This window comes from Chlorocebus sabaeus, chromosome 21 (assembly GCF_047675955.1).
Source record: "Chlorocebus sabaeus isolate Y175 chromosome 21, mChlSab1.0.hap1, whole genome shotgun sequence".
In the NCBI taxonomy this organism is placed as follows: Eukaryota; Metazoa; Chordata; class Mammalia; order Primates; family Cercopithecidae; genus Chlorocebus; species Chlorocebus sabaeus.
Window position 1 is genome coordinate 117,579,429 of NC_132924.1, and position 20,834 is coordinate 117,600,262.

Below are 20,834 nucleotides of genomic sequence, written 5' to 3' on the forward strand. Positions count from 1 at the left end.
AATATCACATCCAACGATTTTAAAAATGGTTATGTAAATACCTAGTGATGAATCCATTTCATGTATATAGAGGACTAGGTTAGAAAATATGAACTTGGACAATTCATCTGGCATCTTGTGTCTCAGTTTTCTCATCTATAAAATGGGGATGATAATACTTTACATTTAAAAAAAGTTGATATTATAGCGGAACGAGAATGAGTATAGAGATACAACAGGTAGGAGATACATGAAAGACTTATTCAAGACATAAAGTATTGTTATTTGGAACCAGCAGAAAATTATACCCAGTGTGCCGTTTCCAGAGCAAAAGTTTCTTCACCTGCACCCCTTGATTCTTTCTCTACAACTCATGTAATCACCAAAAGTGATTGCTTTCTTGTCTCAGAGTATTAACTGGATGGTTGAATGCACAGAGCTCACATCTGAATCAGCACAAAAATGAAACCTGGAGGAGGGGAAACACAAAGGGACTCGGGTTTACACTGAAGTCATTCTCATCACTCAACCTGCCCACACAAATACTGGGAAATCAACTCATTTAAACAATGTAGGAGGCAAGCCTGAGTTATAATAATGTTCCTGAATGCAGGTCAATGAAAAATTGGCCTGCACACAAATTCCCACTTGTCATATTCTCTACAAATGAACATTGATTGTTTTCATATTTAAATGCCAAGAATCAACCATAACAAGTATGTCAGGTTGTTGGGAGTTTTTTTAGAAACAAAACAGGATGACTACGGCATATGGTAAGTTATTGTGGGTTCCTTGTGCTCTCAGCAGAATCACAAAAGGGCAAGGACTTTAGAGAAATCTTTTGTGTCTGGTTCAAATCCTACAACACGGAAAATGGAACTGGAGCTGAATTAATGGAATATATTATTAAATCCTAGTTTGCAGTTGGTTGTGTGTCATTAGTCTCATATGCCTGAAAATGTATTTGCTTACAAGTAGAATACTATGCAATCTTCAGAAGGACATAATCTAAAAAGTAATCTTGTTTTTCCATGTATTTTTCTCTATAGAGAAATAATATCTCCTGCTAATCGACCCCCTCCCCAGACTTTGCCTTCTTCAAAAAAGCTAGGTCCGAGAGTTTCCCACGATTGCCAACTGGTACAATCATTCCTCAATACTAATAATCGGAACTCATCAAAAGTGGCAGTTTTGTGGTCTATAATCCCCAACTGACCAAATCTTGTGCATAATAAATAACCTAAACTTGTATTATATCTGAGTGTAAGTATATGCGGATGTGGAAGGGAGAGGAGTAAGAGTGATAGCCACATAAGTAGTCCACCAGCAGTTTAACGGTGTATGTGTGCTCAGTGAAGTACCTGGCAACTACTAGACTGATCTGTAAGGACCCTTAGAGTCCGGAGACTCTAACAACATGTGGCCAGAAAGGCAACAAAAACAGGAGGGAGAAAGTTAGACTCTCTCTTGTTGCCTTTACAGCCACATGTTGTAAGAGCCTCGAAAATCTTATTTCCACATCAGATTGCTGCCTCTTATCGGTATAAAGTATCAGTCTCTCATATAAGTACAACTTAAAAAGCCTAAAAAAAGAGAAGACATGCAAATAGGCTGGGAAACATATGTCTAAGAAGAGACTAGATACAACCTGCCATGGAGTGAAAAGTGAGCTCTAGCCTAACTACACCTGCTGACTTCCTTCCTGGTTCTGAAGCATCAAAATACACACCTGGCTAAACTTACTACAATTTTGGAGAACAGTAACTACCTTGAATGGAAATGGTAGCCCTCATTCCCTGTTGAGGGCATCAAATAAATCCGACCTGCACAATTTGTTTATGTCTTGATACTTAACCACAAGTTACCTGAGGCAAGATGAATGACAACATTGACATTCAGGTTTTCAAAAAGAATACAATTATACACTGTCTTTACACATTGATTTTTCAGAGCAATTGTACAGATTCAATGGCATGATAACTGTATTCAAGAAGTATTATTTTAGAAAATCACTGGATTACTATCTGATACGGTAGGCTGAATAACGGGCCACTAAAAAGTCCTCAATTGTAATCCCCGGAACCTGCCAATATGCTACTTACATGGCAAGAGGAACTTTACAGATGGATTAAGAATGATTAATCTGATTAATCTTGGGATGGGATTATCCTTGGCTATCCAGGTGGTCCTAGTGTAGTCACAAGCTCCTTAAAAGAAGAAGGCAGAAGACTCAGAGTCAGAGAGAGAAAAAAAAAAGTGACAGTGGAAGGAGAGGTCAGAAAAAGAGGGAGAGAGATTTGATGCTGCTATGCTGCCAGGTCCTGAGGATGGAGGAAAGGGTTAGGAGCCAAGAAGTGTGGGTGGCCTTTAGAAGCTGGAAAGGGTTAGAAAAATATTCCCTCCTGCAGCCTCCAGGAGGAATGAAGCTCTGCCAATGCTTGTATTTTAGTCTCATGAGACTTATTTCTGACTGTCCTCCAAACTGTAAAATCATGACTTTGTGTTGTTTTAGGCCACTAAGTTGGTGGCAATTTGTTATAGCAGCAATAGGGAAGTGATAAATCTGAAAAAAACTTGTATCATGAAAATTTTAACAAATATTGTCAATTTTTTTCATCTACCTATCAACACCCATTCTAGGTCTGTCTGTCTGTCTGTCTATCTATCTATCTATCTATCTATCTATCTATCTATCTATCTTCAAATATATGGTCAAACATAAAAATTTTCTACGCTGTAAAAATCCCTCTGTGTCATGTACCCCACATTCTGCATCTTGCCTGCTAACTCTACTTTAATTGGGTTGTTCTTGCTGCCTTGGCTGACTTCCCCAGTTTCTCTCTTGAATACTTGAACTTTAAGAGCATTATCTTAAATAGTTTATCTTAATAGTTTCTCTCTTGAATACCTGAACTTTAAGAGTATTATCCCGATACTAAAACCAGACAAAGACATTACAAGAAGAGAAAGTCACAGAACAATATCTGTTAGGAATATGGATGCAAAAATCCTCAACAAAATAGTCAGAAACCAAATCCAGTAACATATAACAATAATTACACATTATGACCACGTGGGATTTACTCCAGGGATGCAAATTTGATTTAATATCTGAAATTCAATTAATGTAAAACATATCAATAGAAGTTTTAAAATCAAATGTTCATTTCAACAGATGCAGAAAGATACAAAAATCCAACACACTTTCATAATATAACCACTCAACAACTGGAAATAGCAAATAACTCCCTTAATCTAATAAAAGACATCTATGAAAAGCCCACAATTAACATCATTCTTGAGAACAGAAAACTAGATGCTTTCTTCCTAAGATCAGGAACACAACAAGGATGTACACTCTCAACACTTTTATTCAATATTGTACCTGAGGTTCTAGCCAGGACAATTTGGCAAGAAAAAGGAATAAAAAGCATCTAGATTTGAAAAGAAGTAAAAGTACTTCTATTTGCAGAAATCGCGATCTTGTATATAGAAACTCCTAAGAAATCTGCTAAAAATACCTTAGTCCTAAGGAATAAGTTCAGCAAGGTTGCAGGATACAAGATAAATTGCAGAAATCAACTGTATCTCTATACACTTGGAATTAACAATCCCAAAATAAAATGAATTCCATTCACTACAGCATTAAAAAAATACTAAATAATGTAACAGAAGAAGTACACAACTTATACTATTTAAAAAGAACATGAAAAGAAATTAAATGAGATCTAAATAAATGAAAAACATTCCATGTTCATGGATTAGAAGACAACTTTGTTAAAATGGCTATACTCTCCAAAATACTCTCTATTTTGAATCAACACAATCTCTATTAGAATCCTAGCTATAACTTACACAAAATTACTGAAATATAAAAATTAATTCAACACAGATCCAGAACCTAAATGTAAGCATAAAACTGTGAATTCTTAAAATAAAATGTAAGAATAAGTTTTCATGATATTGGATTTTACAACCAATTCTTAGATATGATGCAAAAAGCATAAGTAACAAGTGAAAAAAATAAGACTTTGTCAACACTAGCAGTTTTTCTTTTTGCTTTAAAGAACACCATTAAGAAAGCAAAAAGAGAGCCCACAAAATAGAATAAAGTATATCTGATAAGGGACTTGTATCTGGAATACATAAAGAACTCTAACAACTCAATGATTAAAAGACAAATAGCTCAATTAAAAAATGGCTGAAGAATCTGCGTGAAAGCCATACAAATGGCCAAGAAGTACTTGAAAACATATTCCACATCATTATTCATCAGGGAAATGCAAATTAAAACCACAGTGAGATACCACTTCACACACGCCAGACTGGCTAGAATCAAAAAATCAGATAAAAATAAGCGTTGACAAGGACATGGCAAAATTGGAACTCTCATACACTGTTGGTAGGAATAGAAAATGGTGTAATCCCTTTGGAAAACACTCTGGAAGTTCTTCAGCAATTAAAACATAAAGACACAATAATGCCCAGAAAGTCTACTCCTAGGTATATACCCCTCAAAAATGAAGACATGTCTACACAGAAATTTGTACACGAATGTCTATAGCAGCATTACTTACAATAGGCAAAAGGTGGAAACAATTCAAACGTTAATTGACAAATAGATAAAATGTGGTATAACCATATGGTGGAATATTATGCAGCCATATAAGTTAATGAAATACTGATAAATTTCTACATTGATGTACCTTAAAAATGTTATGCTAAGTGAAAGAAGTCAGTCACAAAAATCCCTATTTTTGTGATTACGTGATTAAATTACATGATTCAATTCATATGAAAGGCTAGAATAAGAAAATCTAGAGATAGGAAATAGAGAAGTAGTTGCTTAGGGCTGGAGCAAAAAGGGATGGGATGGTGGGCTGTGAGGGTGACAGCTAAAGGATACATGGTTTCTTTCTGAAAGGATGAACTTTCTAAATTTGTCTGGTGATGGCTGCACACATATTTTAATATACTAAATACTATTGACTATACATGTTAAGTGAGTGAATTGTATGATATGTGAATTACATCTCAAAAAATGTTTAAAAAAACAGCTATCATTTCTTTCTGGCTTAGTTTACTAGAACTAGAATCAACGCCTGCCTCCTAGAAGATCAGGATCATAAATCTGATTCCTCTTGCTTAACTTGGCTCAAAGTCATGGCCATGATCCTTTTCATACAAAGATAGCACAGCATAGCTCTTTGTGAGACCTTTTCCCACTACACAAATACGGAAGTGACATAACCAGCTCTTTGTTTCCAGAGCTACCGCTGACCTCTACTTGGAAGTTAAATGGTATTTTGCAATAACGAAATCAACTTTTTTTAAAAAGACCGCAATGGCTTGTGATCCTTAAAATATCACGAGTGACTGCGATTTAGTTTGTTAACAAATAGTTTTTAAAAGGTAAAATAATGGCTCATACGAATATAAAATGAACATGACAGATATTTTATTTAAGTCATTAATTAATAAGAAAGCCTGTTAAACAAACAAACAAAAAATCTGCTTCAAGGAGACGCTACAAAGGACAGACACATCTACAGATAATTGGGAATGCTGACATGACTTTGCTAATGAATAGGAAACTGGCCAATCCTATAGGGTGAGAATCCAGTGCATTTTTAACAGAACAAAAACTCATTTGACTTTTACCAACGGTAATCATTTACATTATCATCAGCCCCTTGCCAGTTAGCTTCTAACTAAACAGAGTTTCAAAATAATAAAAAAACAACGAAAGGCTAAGTTTCCTATAGAATCAGATAACCCCGAAAGGATCTTTTACACTAGCCCTAACAATCCATCACAAGACATTCAGGAATCTTTCTGTTTCTCATTTTTCACTGTTCACTTTTATTTTAGGTTCAGGGGTACATGGTCAGGTTTGTTGTATAGGTAAACTGCGTTTTATGAAGGTTTGGTGTACAGATTATTTTATCACCTGGGTAATAAACATGGCCCCTGATAGGTATTTTTTCTGATCCTCTCCCTAATCCCACCCTGAAGGGGGGCCCAGTGTCTACTGTTCCACTCCACTCTTTGTATTCACGTATTCTCATTGTTTAGCTCCCACTTATAAGTGAGAATACTTGGTGTGTTATTTGGCTTTCTGTTCCTACATTCGTTTGCTCCATCCATGTTAATGCAAAGGACATGATCTCATTCTTCTTAATGGTTGCATAGTGCTCCATGGTTTATATGTACCACATTTTCTTTTTTCTTTTTTTTTTTAACTTCTCTTTTAGGTTTAGGGGTACATATGAAGGTTACATAGGTAAACACATGTCATGGGGGTTTGTTTTACATATTATTTCATTACTCCAGTACTAAGCTCAGTACATAATAGCTATCTTTTCTGCTCCTCTCCCACTTCCCACCCTTCCCTCTCAAGTAGACATCAGTGTCTGTTGTTTCCTTCTTTGTGTTCATCAGTTCTCATCATTTAGCTCCCACATTTAAGTGAGAATATGTGGTATTTGGTTTTCAGTTCCTGTGTTAGTTTGCTAAGGACAATAGTCTCCAGCTCCATCCATGTTCCCACAAAAGACATGATCTTGTTCTTTTTTATGGCTGCATAGTATTCCATAGTGTGTATTTATCACATTTTCTTTATCCAGTCTACTGTTAGTGGGCATTTAGGTTGATTCCATGTCTTTGCTATTGTGAATAGTGCTGAAATGAACATATGCATATGTCTTTAGGACAGAAATATTTTTATTATTTTGGGTATATACTCAAAAGTAAGATTACTGGGTCAAATGGTAATTCTGTTTTAAATTCTCTAAGGAATTTCCACGCTGCTTTCCACAATGGCTGAACTAATTTACACTTCGTCAGCAAAGCATAAAGCACTCCCTTTTTTCTGTGACCTTGCCAGCATCTTTTATTTTTTGACTTTTTAATAATAGTCATTCTGACTGGTGTAAGATGGTATCTCACTGTGGTTTTGATTTGCATTTCTCTAACGATTAGTGGTGTTCTGCATTTTTTTCATATGCTTGTTGGCCACATGTATACCTTCTCTCAAAAAGTGTCGGATCATGTCCTTTGTCTACTTTTTAACAAGGCTGTTTGTATTTTGCTGGGAATACAGCTAACCAGGGAGGTGAAAGATCTCTACAATGAGAATTACAAAACATTGCTCTAAGAAATCAGAGATGACACAAACAAATGGAAAAAGATTCCATGCTCATAAATAGGAATAATCAATATTGTTAAAATGGCCATACTGTCTTAAGCAATGAAGAGATTCAATGCTATTCCTATTGAACTACCAATGATTCTTCACAGAAATAGAAAACACTATTTTGAAGTTCATATGGAACCAAATAGCCTGAATAGCCAAGGCACTCTTAAGCAAAATGAACGAAGCTGGAGGCATCATCTGACTTCAAGCTATGCTACAAGGGTACAGTAACCAAAACAGCATGGTACTGGTACAAAAGCAGACACATACACCAAAGGAACAGAATAGAGAGCCCAGAAGTAATACCACACACCAATAATCATCTGATCTTCAGCAAAGCTGAAAAAAACAAGCAATGGGGAAAAGACTCCCTATTCAACACATGGTGCTGGAGTAGCTGGCTAGCCATATGTAGAAGATTGAAACTGGACCCCTTCCTTACGCTATATACAAAAATCAACTCAAGACGGAGTATAGACTTAAATGTAAAACCTAAAACTATAAAAATCCTGGGGATAACCTAAGAAATACCATTCTGGATGTAGAATCCAGCAAAGATTTCATGACGAAGACACTAAAAGCAATTGCAACAAAACCAAAAGTTGACAAATGGGACCTAATGAAACAAAAGAGCTTCTGCAGAGTAAAAGAAACTATCAAGAGAGTAAATAACCTACAGAATGGGAGAAAATATTTGCAAACTATGCATCTGACAAAGGTCTAATATACAGAGTCTATAAATAACTTAATTTTCTATTTGATTTGATCTATCAAATTTCATCAGTTCTAACATGGATATTTTCCTATATCTCTGCAATTATAATTAGTATATTTTTTCTTAGTATACATAAAATACTATGTATCTTACTATCAATGGCATCGTAAATGTGATAAAATGCAATCATTTCACCAACTCGTTAACTCGAGAAAAGGGTTTTGGGGGTGAAAGACCTCAGCTAGCATCTATTTTAGGAAGGACCAGAGGGGAAAAGATTGCCAACTTTATTGTCACCTTTGATCTGTAATGCATCTTTTTTTTTCCTGGAAAAATGTTAACATATTTAATTCAATTCAGAGTAAGTTATTGATTATAGATGACTTACAGTATGAAAGACATCGTCCTTGACTCAGACAAGAAATACTGATGTCACAGTTTCAGAGTGTCTTTTTAAAGCACTGGTCTGGAAAATCAATAATTAATACAATAACGAAGACATTTAAAAACACAAAACATCTCACCCATTAGTGGCACTAGCTCACAAGAGGTTATAACCTAAGTGGGAATAGCTGTAGCTATACTATGACAACTGCCTACAGTCACTTTGTGAGTTACAGTGGAGTGAAAATTAAGAGCATTTCTCACTAAAAATGCATTATTAACAAGTGTAATTTTACAGATGCATGAACTGTTCCCTTGTTAGGCTGGCACTTAAAAATTTTCATAGAAAATTCCTGCAGAAAACCATGGTACCTTTATATGCATATTACAGCTTTTTTATGTTCACAGAGATGAAAAATCTGTTCAAACTGTTTTCTCATAATTTCTCTCTTTCAAAACTCTTTCCCCTAGGTTAAAAGAGTTGAGTCTCATTTAGTCAATGCTGAGAAATTATTTCTTTGTCATTTACTTGTGTATTTCTTTGGGGAAAAAAAACATAAAGAACAATGAATATATAATTTCAATCTCAACGTGAGTGCTATATAAAGGGGCCTGGACAAATGGAAGGCAACTCCATTTAATATTTTTCTTAGGAAAAAGTGTAGAAAAGTTAAAAGTTCTGTCCCTCAGAATTTCACTTTTCTTGCCATTACTTTCCATTCTGTGCCATTATCTTCTCTTTCGTATCACCTTTGCTTTCCCATCTAGTTACCTTCCTCCTATCTTCTCTTTATCCCAAATTCATCTTTTATCCCAAATTTACATTCTCTTTATTCCCAATTAAAATTTTTTAAACATCAACTTGTTTTATGTAAGTCCTTCACTTACTAATTGGAAACAAAGATAAATAGTATTGAAGACGTGATTTCAAATTTTGAGTGCAATAATCCATAATTATGTAAATTTAGGCCAACTAGAGATTTTAATTACTATTTCCATATCTGAAAAATACAGAAAATCCAACCTGTCACACAGACCTATTGTAATATTTAAAAGACTTTTTTAAAAATGTGAAATATCATATGAACATTAATATTACAATTCTGATTATTGTTCTCATCCTTTGTGAAAAGTCGAAAACTTCTGGAAATACCACAAACCCATATATAGAGTATACCGCCACTTGACTGTATAGGTATTACATGGAATATCAACCTAAATACACCCTGCTAAATTCACCAGGATTATCTAGGAAGGAAACCCAACTTTGAGCTATTAACACCCATTAACACAAATACATAAGTCAGATTAAGTAGCTATCTCCTGGCAGGAGATTTTGAAAGACTGGGGTAGTTTTAGTAAATTATTGAAGAGGATCTTTGTACTGGGAATAGAGTATGGAACGTGGCTGAGTAGGGAGACAAGAGAATGGGGAGGATGAAGCCAGTGTGCTGGGTTCTGAAAAATATCCAAAAAGGGGCAGGATTCTAGGGTTAATGATTAGGATGAGCAGTGGCTCCATTTGGAACTTCAAAAATCAGAGTAAGTCTGAAATTCAGATTTCCCAAAGGTGAAAATATGAGTGTTGGAATGTTTACAATAATGATTTGTATTTATATGTTTCCATGAGTCAAAGTTTGAGTAGAGTCACTTCAAAATATAATTGTGGCCTCTGAAAAACCTTGCCAGAGCCTTTGTTGTTAGCTTTTGCCTTTCAGAGGGTTCCCTGTTGCTACACTTGTCCTACTCAAGTAACCTCAACTAGGAGATGTGGAAGGTTTCCATTCTGGCCATATGGTAGCCCATATATCCTGAAATTCTCCTGATACCAGACTCTTAGACATAATACCTAATTTGTTATAAATGTTCTGTAACTAACATGCTAAGCTCACAAGAAAATAAATTCTTCAGTGATCTAAAATGGAAGGAAAACAGGGCACCTGCACAGATAATGTTGGCTTCTTTCCTTAACTAAGATGCCTTTCTTTTCAGATACATGTCAATCAAGAATCAAGATGTTGGTCCTCGACAAAGTAAGAGTTAGGGCTGAGGTTCTATATAAATTCAGTGCTACATCTTTAATAGAAGGGTAGACTTCTGTCTTAGTCTATATGGGTTACTCTAATAAAATACCATAAACTAGATAGCTTACAAATATCAGAAATGTATTGTTCACAGTTCTAGAGGTTAAGAATTACAAGATCAAGGCACCATGGATTTGGCATCTGGAGAGGGACCAGTGCCTGGTTTACAGATGGTGCCTTCTTACTGAGTGGTGAAAGAGGCAAGTGTCTCTCTCAGGTCTCTTTTACAAGGGCATTAATCCCATTCATGAGGGTTCATCATCTAGTCACCTCCCAATGCCTCCACCTCCTGATAACATCACATTGATGATTAAGTTTCAACATACGAATTGGGGGGAGGGGGACATAAACCTTCAGAACATAGCGACTAGGAAATAACTGGTCTGCCAGAAAAGGTTCAAAACAAGGAAACACCTCTCTATCAGCCTGGGCTTTCACAGTAGTAAAAACTAAAAAAGACACCTCAATTCCTTGTCGTTTTAATTAATACTGAAAGCATCTTCAAGAAAACCTTATACCGAGATAGCTAAGTGTTCCAGGATTGGTTATACCTCAGGGCACTGGCAGAAGCAACTTAAAATCTCATGTCAAAGAACATGCTTAACCTAAGCTTCTACATATTTCTACAGGAAAAAAAAAAAAAGACAACTAAATATATAAAACACAGGATAAAGTGTCTATCATGAGTGAGAATAAAGGAAATATTTAAAAACAGCAGTATTATCAAAAAGTCAAAAAATTAACAGATGCTGGTGAGGCTGAAAAAGGAATACATACACTGCTGGTGGGAATGGAAATTAGTTCAGCCATGGTGGAAACCAGTTTAGTGATTTTTCAGAGAACTCAAAGCAGAATTACCATTTGACCCAGCAGTCCCATTATTGCATATATACCCAAAGAAATATAAATCATTCTACCATAAAGAACATGTACATGTGTGTTCATCACAGCGCTAGCCACAATAGCAAAGACACTGAATCAACCTAAATCCTCATCAACAGTAGAATGGAGAAATAACATGTGGTACATATACACCATGGAATATCACATAGCCATAAAAAGAACAAAATCATGCCCTTTGCAGCAACACAGATAGAGTTGGAGGCCATTATCTTAAGTGAACTAACACAAAAACAGAAAACCAAATACCACATGTTCTCACTTATAAGTGGAAGCGAAATATTGAGTACATATAGACACAGAGAAGGGAACAACAGACACCAATGTCTAGTTGAGGGTGGAGGGTAAGGATTGAAAAATTACCTATTGGGTACTATGCTTATTACCTGGGTGGTAAAATAATCTGTATGTAAAACCCCCATGACATGCAATATACCTGTATAGCAAACCTGCACATGTATCTCTGAACCTAAAAGTTAAAAATAATTGGAAAAGGAAAATTTGAGACTCCCTCTCAAAAAATAAGAAAAGGAAAGATAGCAGAATTAGGTCAAAAAAGAGATGAAGAAACTAGAATGCTCAAATACCATATTGTATTCTACCAAATATAAGATACCATTTATTATAATAGGCCCCAATTTTTAAATATCTAAAAAAACTCCTATCAATTAAATTATGACATTTTAAACAATCTAATAGATTAAATAATTCATCTCAATTTCCAATATTTTAAAAATCTGCTTATGTATTTAAAAATTAAATATATAATTAAAATACTGGCACCAAACAAGATGTGATCTTAAATTTTTTGAGATAAAAAAGAGTGAAAAATAAAATCTATGAAATTCAAAACACAATCATTAAATGGCAGATTAGAAACAGCCAAAGACAGAAAAAGTGAAAAGAAAGATAAAAAAAAAAAAGAAAAAAAGAAAAAAAAAATAACCTAGAAGGCACAAAGAATAAACAAGGAAGAGGGATGATGAGGGCTAAAACATTTACTAAACGTTCTATATTTACTAAAACATTCAAGGAGAAAAGAATAGAAAAAAAATAGAGGGGAAGCAATCAAAGAAGATAAACGGCTAAGAATTTTCAGAATTGATGAACTATACCAATTATCAGATTGAATAAAAAGCAACTAGAACAAAAGAAAGGTTACATGTAAACATATTGTTGTAAAACTTTAGAATATCAAAGCAAAACATAAGGTCTAGAAACATTTGACAGATTAGAAACAAATCAGAATTAATTTCATTGATTGTAGATTTTTCAACAGAAACAACAGCAATCCATATGAATATGACTGAAAGAAAACTAAAATAAATGTTTTATGATATACATAGATAAAATGTTCAAGATGATGAATGAAGCAAAGGCATTTTTTGACAGAAAAGCAGACCCCTAGTCATTCTCTTCTTCCTTACTGATGGAACCTCAGTTTTATTTGGAGTGACAATGTCGTTGGATAAAAAATTGCACATGTAGCCTCCTTTGAAGCTAGGGTGACTATTTTTTACCGTTCTGGCCACTGAGGCAAAAGATGAGACACAGGAAGGGTTTCTGAGAATGCCAGGAATCTCTGATGTCTCTGATGCCTGTGATTCCTGTTACAGACCCTTCCTGCTCCCTTCCCTTTCCTCTCTTCTGATGCCTACTGGGCAGAGTACAGCTGGAGTTGCAACAGACATCTCAGATTTTGAGGCAAAGGCTGAGGAAAGAATAGAACCCTTGCCCTATAGGTACTTACCTCTGCACTTTGTTACATGAGGAAACCAACAAAAAGGCTTTTTTTTTTTTTTAAGCCACCATTTCAGTCCATTATAATAACTTAATTCTATTTGTTACAGACTGCAGAAGAAAACTTAATTTTTAATAGAAATACGATTGTGTATAGAAAACCAAGTGACTCTATAGTCACATTTTCAGATATAATAAATGTTCATCAATACATTAATATTAAAAGAGACAAAAATGAATTATGCATCTATATAGCACCAACAAACAGAAAATGTAATTTATTAAAAGTATAATTTGTACTAGGGACACAAAATATAGGGTTTATAGAAATCAACCTTATAAAACTGCATAGGATGTTTGTAGAGAAAATTATAAAATTATTGAAAGGAATTTAAAAGTTCTAAGTAAATAGAGAGCTAAACTAAATTTGTGGATGGGAAGACACTTCATGTAGAAATTTCATGTAGAAATTTTCTTCCCCAATTTTTCTATTCTTCCCAAATTAATCTAGACATTAAATGTAATTGCAGTAAAAATTATAATAGAATTGTGTCAGAGAGGTACTTGTCAAGTTACTTCTAAAATTTATAAAGAAGAGCAGGCCGGGTGTGGTGACTCACGCCTGTAATCCCAGCACTTGGGGAGGATAAGGTGGGTGAATCACAAGGTCAGTAGTTCCAGACAAGCCTGGCCAACCTGCTGAAACCCTGTCTCTTCTAAGAATGAAGAAGAAAAAAAAAAAAAAGAAAGAAAATTAGCTGGGTGTAGTGGCAGGTGTCTGTAATCCCAGTTACTCAGGAGACTGAGGCAGGATAACCGCTTGAACCCAGGAGGCGGAGGTTGCAGTGAGCCAAAATTGTGCCACTGCACTCCAGCCCAGGTGACAGTGTGAGACTCCGTGTCAAAAACAAACAAACAAAAACAAACAAACAAAAACAAACAAAAAAGAGCAAAAACCCAGGAATAGAGTGACAATTTTGAAGAACAAGGTCTGAGGACTCAACTTAGCACATTTCAATATTTATTATAAAGCTATGGTAATGAAGGTGGTGTGGCTCCAACACGGGAAGAAGTATGTAAGCCAAAGGAATAAAACAGATCCAAGAAACATACCCTTACATATGAACACCTGTGCTACATACACTGCAAATCATTGGCGAAAGGATTAATACATGATGTGACGGCAATTCATGATCTTTAAAAAACTAGATCCTTATCTCATATCATATACAAAAATCAATTTCAGGTGAAAGAAAAGACCTAAACATGAAACTTAAAACTTAAATGAGAGTATCTTTATGACCATGGGGAATAGAAAGGTGACTTATACAAAAACGACAAATCTGGTAAATTTTGACTACATTTAACTCGATAAACTCTGTTCATATAAAAACACCATAAACAAACTGAAAAGTCAAAGTACAGCCAGGAAAAAGTCTTTAGAACATCTACGAATTAACATCCCAATGGAAAAATAGGCAAAAGAAAGTAGCCATTCACAGAAGAAGAAACCAGCATGAATAATAACTACAGAAAGATGCTTAGCCTTATCAGCAGACACCACAAAAACATATCATTGACACTCATCAGGCTGGCAAAAATGATTACGTTTGATAATAGCAAGAATTGTTGAGGATAAGGAGCAGGGGAGTTTCTATGTATTGCTGGGCTGAGTGCACACTGGTACAACCACTGCACAGAGCAATATGTGTACCTCATAAAGGTGAAGATGTGATTATCTATGACACACCTGTTTCACTCCCAACTGTATATATCCCAGAGAAACTCTTATGCAAGACACAAGTCAAAGAATATTCATAGTATATTGCTATGAAATAAAAGACTGTAAATATAGGCAGCTTCAGTAATAATATTTGAAAAGGTTCGCTCCTCGGTGATCGGTACCTAGGTATCATTCATACAATTTTTTTAAATGCTAGAATGGCATGTGAAATATTGCAACCTGGTAACAGATAAATCCAACTACTTTTAGAACTTCTGGCATCATGTACTTAGAGTGGGTGGAGACAGGTAAGGATCAAGCCGCGGGGCCATACCTGAGGACCTTGACAAGTTTCTTCACAAAAACCTGCTTACTCCCATTAACTCAAGAAGTGAGCTGTCCCCGACTAAACGTCTGCGTACTCCTTCTCTTTCTGCAAGTCCGCCTTCACCCTGTCCCTTTGCAGCCATGACTGATAAGATAACCCTGACCTCAGGGCTCTGCTGTCACAGACAACAGCGCTGAGGAAGGCAGGGACCCTCTCTGTGAATGAAATCTACCCACTTTTCTTCAAGTCAACATGATGTCACATTTATTTTTATTAACTTTTAATGAGGCAATATGACCTATCAGAAGACCCCATGAATCAGTGCTTTTACAACAGGTAATTGATGAAACACGTTGTGTTTCAACTTTATTGCTTTGCATATTCCATGAAGTTTTTTTTATTTTTATGAAGCTGTAGAATAAATAATTACTTCAAAAGTCAAAGTGTTGTGTAACTATATAAATAAGTAATGGCGTATTACATGCATGTTGGATCAAAAGTTATCTCAGGAAGGTTAAGAGCCCTGCCCTCATCATGCTAAAGGCCCCCTTACCAGAGAAAGTCTTACACAGAACGAGGATGTGCGATGTGATTTGACTGCAGGTACCCACCCAAATCTCATGGTGAACTGTAATTCCCAATGTTGGTGGAGGAACCTGGTGGGAGGTGACTGAATCATGGGAGTGGGCTTCCCCCTTGCTGTTCTCGTGGTAGTGAATGCCTTCTCATGAGATTTGATGGTTTAAAAGTCTGTGGCACGTCCCTCATCGCTCTCATTCTCTCTTGCTGCCATGTGAAGAAGGTACCTGCTTCCCTTTCACCTTTCACCATGACTGTAAGTTTCCTGAGGCCTCCTGATCATGCTTCCTGGTAAGCCTGCATAACTGTGAGTCAGTTAAACCTCTTTTCTTTATAAATTACCCAGTCTCAGGTAGTTCTTAACAGCAATGTGAGAATGGACTAACACAATGTGCATATTGCTGTGGGAAGTACAGGATCAAAGAACATGCTAAAGATCCCAGAAGAATCATGTCTAATGTATGACTCTTTTTTATTACTATAAGATAAAGGAAGCTGGGGCACCTGCTCCTAGTGCCAACGTTCCTGTTTGCTCAGTGCTCCTTTGTCATGGTGCCAGCCCTGAAAAGTGTGATTGCTCCTAGATCCAGCAGGAAGTTCACCACTGTCTAGATTGGGTGCCCTTGGAAATAACGAGAACTATAAAAAATAAAACAGTTGTTTGGGACCAGAACATTTTCAAAAAAGCTTCCAATGGGAGCTCATGTCAATTTCAGCTAAACAGCTTCAAAGCCTGTCACATATTTCTGTGCACTGGAGGAGATGTGTTCTCGCAGTCCTTTCAAATTCTGATGAGCTCTCTAGACATTTGTTTCAAAATATCTCTAGTTTTTCCTAATTGTTTCAGCAGTGGCTCATAGAAAGGTCTTTTTACAAGTCTTTGTGTTTCAAAATATTTATTTCTTGGAAAAAGATTTATTTTCTTGTGGGAATCTAAGTGCTTTACTTGTTAGAAAAGAATGACATAGTTCCATATTTTACTTGTACAACTTTGCCATATTGGTCAATCAGGAGATGATCCCTTTGACATTCAATCAGAGCTCTTTGATTAAATTATTGCTATTCTTAGAAAGACTAGAGTTGATTCATTTCACAATGACTGATGGTTCCTTTCGGAATCAGTATCTCATGAACAGGACCCCCTTACTTTTTAATATTTTTAACTTGGTTTTAGTACTACCAGGACCTAATACAGTTCACAATTACTGGAAAACATTTTAAAATTTAATAAGAGCAGCAAATCTTATGTCAGAGATTTGACTACGAAAAGAACTTGCTGCTTCTCTAGGAAAGGAAAGTAGGATTTTCAAATACACAAAATCGTGAAGAAGGTGGGGCAAAGAGTTCTTTGATACGACACCAAAAGTACGATTCACAAAAGAAAAAACATAGACTTCATTAACATTTGTTAATTTAGTTAATTACATTTCAGAAAGTGAAAATATATGCTAAGGGCTAAAAAATTTTTGCAAGTCACACACCTGGGTAAAGGACTTGTATCTAAAATACATAAAGGACTCTTACAACTCAATGTAAAAATAGCCAATTAAAATATGGGTAAAAGGGCTGAATAGACATTTCTCCAATGAAGATATACGAATGTTCCATGAGCACAAGAAAAAATGCTTGACATAAGTAGTCATCAGAGAAATGAAAATCAAAACCCCAATGAGATGCCACCTTCACATGCTCTAGGATGGCTATAAACCAGCAAACAGATAATACCAAGTGTTGACAATGTGGAGAAAGTGGAACACTCTTACACTGCACATAGTAAAATGGTTCGGGCACACTGGAAGGTAATCTGGCAGTTCCTCAATAGGTTAAACATAGAGTTATCATAAGACCCAGCAATTCCTCCTAGGTATAGACCACAGAGACATTAAAAAAAAAAAAAAAAAAAAAAAGAAACAGAGAAAAAAAGAAAAAAAAATCATTCCTTTATGGAAAGGTTCTACTTACTGAGGTTCCACTTGAGGCCTGTGGTTGTAACCTGCGTACAAGGCTGTCCAACAGGAATAAGGCCGCACCATTTACCCTCCATTCCAGTGTCCACATGCAATCTGTGCTTTCCCTGAAGGAGAGAAGAAATGATCATTAAGAAGGAGAAAAGAGAAGGGATGTTAATGTGCACTGAAGACCTGGGCAGGATGCGTCTACGACCCTCTTGAGCCCTCCTGAGTAGCTGGGACTACAGGCGGGCACCACCACACCCAGCTAATTTTTATATTTTTAGTAGAGATGGGGTTTCACCACAATGGCCAGGCTGGTCTCGAACTCCTGACCTCAAGTGATCCACTCGCCTTGGCCTCCCAAAGTGCTGGGATTGCAGGCGTGAGTCACGACTCCTGGCCTTGCTTTTTTTTTTTTTTTTTTTAAAGTTTTTATTGTCTTTTAGGTAAGAGCTGCCTTTATTTCTTTGTATAGAATTCCCCCCCAAGTTGATTTATATAGAATAGCTTGCCACACAAATTTGAGATTTGTTTCTTTTTACCATTCTCCATTATATAAATAATTCTCTCTAAAGATAGATATACTAAACATAATACAAATGACCATCCCTAGATGCCAAACCTAGCACACTTTTAAAACAAATGCTCAAAGAGGTGACAAAACCTTCTTTCTAATAGAAGGAGTTGATGAGGCCAGGCGTGGTGGCTCACACCTGTAATCCCAGCACTTTGGAAGGTCGAGGCGGACAGATCACCTGAGGTCAGGAGTTCAAGACCAGCCTGGCCAACATAGTGAAACCCTGTCTCTATAAAAATACAAAACTTAGCTGTGTGTGATGGTGGGTGCCTGTAATCCAAGCTACTCGGGAGGCTGTGGTGGAAGAACTGCTTGAACCCGGGAGGCAGAGGTTGCAGTGAGCCGAGATCGGGCCATTGCACTCCAGCCTGGGCGACAGAGCAATACTCTGTCTCCCAAAAAAAAAAAAAAAAAAAAAAAAAAAAGAGTTGATGAGACAGATGTTTTAGAAATTTGGATTTCCTTAGTATTACATTGGCTTCAGCAGAGAAAGAACAGGAATTGGTGATGACTTATCATACAGGTGGATCGCCACCCAGTTTCCTGTTGAAGGGCAGTACTCTTAGGGTTCCCATCAGAAAACACAGCAATTTCAGAAGGGTTATAGGTAACCTGTAGCATTCTGGACACTGGGTGGCAGAGAGTGGAGGGCTCAAGAGAGCACCAGCAGAACAAGGAAAGGAAGGTACACCTTGTCCAGATCTCTGCACTTCTGCGTCTGATAAGTGTTTCTGACAATGAGACCTGTTGTTAGAATGCGGCTTCTCCATCACTTATCAAAGAGGAATTCCTGTGTTCTTGGGCTGTCTTCTTTTCAGTGTGTTACAGTTAGTTCTTGTCTCTTAATTGACGACTTTCTTTCCTTGGTTTGTGGCCTGCTTAACGGTTTGGCGGTGCCTAGCTGAATATGTTAGCATGTTTGGTGCTCCTAGGTGACTTCCGTTAAGAATGGCGAAGCAAAGAAGGAAGTGTTTTTCAACTTGTGACATTAACTCCCTAAGAGAATATTCTTCAACTTGTATCATATAATGCAAAGGAAACAGCACATATATATAAGTTTTATTCTCCCAGGGCGAGGAGGGCTGTTATAAAATCCAGTGATTTAAATGACACAGTAGTAAGCATGCTATATATTCATTGCCTTCCTCATTATTTTAAGAATCAACAGACCTTAAAATTTTCATTCTGGGAATAAACTCATTTGTGGACTTGAGAAGTCACAGATAGGCCTTAGCCCACAATCAATTAACCACGTTTTCTCTCATTCCAGAAAGGTGCTTAGCCATATGTGAATGGTCTTTGTGTTTATAAAATGCGAATACAGTTTTTATGGTTAAATGAGAGCAGTGTTTTGCTTTCTTCCTGTATCTTCAAGTCTGTGTGACATCTTTTGAAAATGAACAACTGTATAAAGGAATTTTTGTTCATTCCCCAGATTTCTTAATTCATAATATGTGCTAGCCTATATGTGATTTGACACAGGCAGGCACACAGGCTGACATTAAAGAACTTCCCTAAGGATTTATGCCATTACTGGAGACTAGAGGCACATGAACTCATCATTTACTTCCATCTTCTCCCATGAATCATTTCACAGGTTCCTGCTCTGGCCTCTTTTCTGAACTAAGATAACTCTTTGAAGTCAAAGGCAGTCCTATATAGTAAAGAAAGAACAAAAATCAATCACAGTCAGGTTGCTTTTCCAATTGTGGTTATTTCAACACATCTAACAACCTTAATAAGTATGAAATTGTTATTTAGGGAAAGGTAACAAAGATGTTGCTTGGTATGTGTGCTGGAAAGCAAACTTATGATCATGTTAAAGACAGACAGCATAATAGTATTACTTTCCCTAGACTCTCATGTCAAGGTAGAACAAAATACACACAAATAGATAGCTATGAAGGGGTGAGAAATCGCTGTCCCTTTGTTTTGTACTATACCTCTACTTTCCAAAGGACAAAACATAACTGAGAGAAAAGATTAAAGCTGACTCTAGATTTTGCCTCTAAAAAATACCAAACATTGACTGGGCATGGTAGCTCATGTCTGTAATCCCAGCAATTTAGGAGACTGAGGTGGGAGGATCACTCGAGCCTAGGAGTTGGAGACAAGCTCGGACAACATAGTGAAACCATGTCTCTACGAAAAAAAAAAAGAAGAAAAATACCAGAGAGATATCTGAATTCTGTTTACATACCCACATCCTTAAATCCAATAACTATGCCAAGTTTTATGCTAAGATATTTCAGTGTGGATATCACAAACTATACAGCAAATTAACAAGATCATTCACAAAGCACTGAACACAGAAAGAACATAAACGCATTATATTTAGTATAAAAAATTCTCCAAGACAATCCTAAGTCAAAAGAACAAAGCTGGAGGCATCACACTACCTGACTTCAAACTATACTACAAGGCTACAGTAACCAAAACAGCATGGTACTGGTACCAAAACAGAGATATAGACCAATGGAACAGAACAGAGTCCTCAGAAATAATACCACACATCTACAGCCATCTGATCTTTGACAAACCTGAGAGAAACAAGAAATGGGGAAAGGATTCCCTATTTAATAAATGGTGCTGGGATAATTGGCTAGCCATAAGTAGAAAGCTGAAACTGGATCCTTTCCTTACTCCTTATACGAAAATTAATTCAAGATGGATTAGAC

The 20,834-nt window shown here is 36.3% G+C and overlaps 1 protein-coding gene across 1 annotated transcript in view; it reads right to left on the reverse strand.

The window, feature by feature from the left end:
- The window catches only part of TPK1 (thiamin pyrophosphokinase 1), a 382,381-nt gene that overhangs the window by 77,868 nt on the left and 283,679 nt on the right, over positions 1–20,834 (reverse strand). Inside the window, exon 8 of the mRNA XM_073009463.1 lies at positions 17,590–17,701. Within this exon, the coding sequence (XP_072865564.1) occupies positions 17,590–17,701 (112 nt within the window). The remainder of the gene's footprint in view (positions 1–17,589; positions 17,702–20,834) is intronic.